Source organism: Panulirus ornatus, chromosome 57 (genome assembly GCF_036320965.1).
Source record: "Panulirus ornatus isolate Po-2019 chromosome 57, ASM3632096v1, whole genome shotgun sequence".
Classification (NCBI taxonomy): domain Eukaryota; kingdom Metazoa; phylum Arthropoda; class Malacostraca; order Decapoda; family Palinuridae; genus Panulirus; species Panulirus ornatus.
Window position 1 is genome coordinate 28,222,687 of NC_092280.1, and position 2,557 is coordinate 28,225,243.

The 2,557-nt window shown below is 43.6% G+C and overlaps 1 protein-coding gene across 1 annotated transcript; it reads left to right on the forward strand.

Moving 5' to 3' along the window:
* Positions 1–526: 526 nt before the first annotated feature.
* LOC139766079 (uncharacterized) lies at positions 527–1,883 on the forward strand. Its single transcript, XM_071694226.1, has one exon. It carries the CDS (start codon positions 846–848, stop codon positions 1,488–1,490), a length of 645 nt encoding a protein of 214 aa, XP_071550327.1. The 5' UTR covers positions 527–845; the 3' UTR covers positions 1,491–1,883.
* The last annotated feature ends 674 nt before the right edge of the window (positions 1,884–2,557 follow it).

Sequence of the window (2,557 nt, forward strand, 5' to 3'; positions counted from 1 at the left end):
ATTTGACGATTGGATATCATAGTCCTCGAACAGAGGAGTCATACGACTTCATTTTCCCGTCAGGATACGTCAGTGGACGTAAGGTGGACGTACCTTTCTCCAACCAGGACGCCGTTGACGTAAGCAGCCCTGGTTTATCTCTCTCTTGGCGTTTGTCATCCTGTAGTTCCCAGTGTGGTAAAGTCACGCTAAGGTGGTTATCATCCTATCAGCGTTGTGTAGATGAATCATTCACTGATACAGTTGGTGTTATCTGTGGGGTTTCGTCGGCTGGTGATTGGTACCACTGATGAAATACGGTGGCTCCCCCCTCAACACACACACACACACACACACACACACACACACACACACACACACACACACACACGCGATGCGTCAGACGCAGACAAAACACACATGTACGTGAGTATATATATATATATATATATATATATATATATATATATATATATATATATATATATATATGGGTGTGGGGGTGGGGGCGTGTCGAGAGAGGAAGAGTCTTAAGAAAAACATTGGCGGAACGTATGTGAGGAAATAACGCGTCCATGACGAACATACGTATGTTCGCCCGGAGCGGAGAAGCGACGCGCCCACGACGTCAGTGGTATACGTGTCGAGATATAGCTATATGTCGCAACGCTTGTGTATAAGACGAGCGAGGCTCTCACATAGGGGTACATTCTCTGCCGTACGTGTGGTTGATACGAAGTCATTGGACAGGGGAGGCAGCCGGCGATCGTGCGTTCGATCCTCCTTCGCGTCTTGGATCTCTCACACACGCACACACACCCCTCTCGGTGCTGGCTGGCTAGCTAGGGCGTGCGTTGTCCAAGCTCATGAAGACTCACGAGAATTTCAAGTCCTTCGTACCGGGAGTGACCGATGCGGAAAGCATAGATGAAACCGTTGGCTATGCCCTTTGCTACCAGTACATGTTCGAGAGGAAGACCTCGCCTTGGGAGATGGCTCGTTGGGAAGACGGGGAACTGCAACAGTTCCGGATCGAGGTACAGGACGTCGACCGCCTCTACTACATCAATCACTTCGACGATGGTGTTTCTGGCAGCTCGTTCGCCATGCTGGTGCGCGTCGTCTACAAGGGCGCGGAACTTTTTGTGGAACTGAATGCCAACTGTGATTATACGGGCTTCGACTGCCAAGGTGGGGGTGAAATATTCTTAACCCTAAACGCAAACCTGTTCAGCAAGGTCCTCATATGCAACGAGTACGACATGGAGCTTCTGTACGAAGCTTTGGCTAGAGACGGCTACCATATCGAGGGTCAAAATGAATACGACAGGTCGCCAGTGTCAGCTTGGCATAAGCCACCAATGTTGAAGTTCCTCTGTCACCTGGCCATCAAGGACAACCAAGACCGCCTCCATCACTACAAGCAGATCTTGCCCAAACTCCTTGTGGACAGCGTTGACGAGTTCATCCATATAAGAGAAGCCATTAGTGATTATGATGACTGGTGTTAACGTGAAAGACTTTCCCATGTGTTTTTAATGTAAGATCATCAGTATTCTTCACCTCAGCATAACCATATTAGCCATTATTCTATTTGTGTTATTATTCATCGTCATCATCATCATCATCATCATCATCATCATCATCATCCTCATTTTCTTCACGTATGGCCATATCATCCATTTATTTATTCCATGTATGCCAAAGCCGTCACTCTGGTGGCGTGTGTGTGTTCCTAGTTTAAATGAGGATGAAAATCGTCCTCAGTAAATGCTCAGTTATTTCGATTTGTATAGACAACAAATGTTTCCTCATTGTACCTGAATGTATACCGATATCTGTGATAAGAAAAAAAAGAAGTTGTAAAACATAGTAACAGACAACAGTAAATGATATATATATTTTATGTGGCGACTTTTTGATTCCCAACTGTGAGAAAAACGTATGAATATAATGTATGAATATAATGTATGTGATTCAAAGATCACAGATCTTGGTATTATGTTGAAAGATAGCGTCTCAGTTCACATCTGAGTGGACTTCTATCATTCATTATTAGCCAGGCAATAGAAGCAATGAGACAAGAGTTATATTACACTCAACCTCAACTCGTAAACATGTTAATTACGTGATGAATACGTGATAATAAGGTTTGTTTTGGTTATTTGGTTTATAAGGCTTTTCAACTACTGCCAGGGTCATTAGAGAATCTTCTACGTCAAGTTATAACTCAAAAACTAAGCGCTCGAACACGCTTTATCTATGGACTTTCGAGGTAATTCTACGACCATACAAGATCCCACTGCTCACAAATGAAGGATTGATATGAACTGACGGGTTTCGTGTGAAGCCTTGAAAGACAGACACCCAGAGTACATTGCTTTCCACAATCATTCTTTTATTTTTTTTTTACACAGACACCCAAAGTACATTGCTTTCCATTATCTTTCCTTTTTTTTTTAACACAACTTAAAATCAGGTTTGTATACAGGTTTGTTCTTAAGGGTAAGACGTGGTGGTGTTACATGTGTGAGACTAAGAGAAGGAACGAGTCTAAAACTCTCCCTCCCCCTAACAC

What these genes read in the sequence shown, in the direction of transcription:
- LOC139766079 (XM_071694226.1), top strand. Translation starts at nt 846, where the DNA reads ATGAAGACTCACGAGAATTTCAAGTCCTTCGTACCGGGAGTGACCGAT.